This window comes from Egretta garzetta, unplaced genomic scaffold (genome assembly GCF_000687185.1).
Source record: "Egretta garzetta isolate BGI_Z169 unplaced genomic scaffold, ASM68718v1 scaffold101, whole genome shotgun sequence".
In the NCBI taxonomy this organism is placed as follows: domain Eukaryota; kingdom Metazoa; phylum Chordata; class Aves; order Pelecaniformes; family Ardeidae; genus Egretta; species Egretta garzetta.
Window position 1 is genome coordinate 1,612,862 of NW_009258666.1, and position 389 is coordinate 1,613,250.

General features: G+C 40.1%; 1 protein-coding gene across 1 annotated transcript in view; it reads left to right on the forward strand.

Moving 5' to 3' along the window:
* Positions 1-145: 145 nt before the first annotated feature.
* LOC118453350 (polyadenylate-binding protein 4-like) overlaps positions 146-389 on the forward strand; it is a 2,578-nt gene continuing 2,334 nt past the window's right edge. Inside the window, exon 1 of the mRNA XM_035904029.1 lies at positions 146-166. Coding sequence (XP_035759922.1) covers positions 146-166 — 21 coding nt within the window. The remainder of the gene's footprint in view (positions 167-389) is intronic.

Sequence of the window (389 nt, forward strand, 5' to 3'; positions counted from 1 at the left end):
CAAATATACCACGTCAAAAAAAAAAAGAAAAAATAGCTCTGTAGGTTATGGAAAAAAAAAAAAGCTCTGTAGGTTATGGATATTGTCTTCAGAGCAGAGCGTCCAAATTAATTTTATTCCAGTGAATAACTAGAAAATATCTTACATGCAGGATGTGGAATCCATGGTTTAGTTTTAGGGAGAATAGCCCTTTCCTAAAGTAGCCAGTTGCATTTTGGAGACCAGTGTCTAAAGAAGTACTAGACTGTGCAGAGCACAGTTTGAATTCAGCAGCTGATATCAGACATCCCAATTTGCTTGCGTGTTGCTACAGGTGTTTGTAATTCTGTTCTCCTCTTCTTTTGCAGGCGTTGGCACCGCAGCGCAGAATTTAGCTCCTCGTCCGCCTG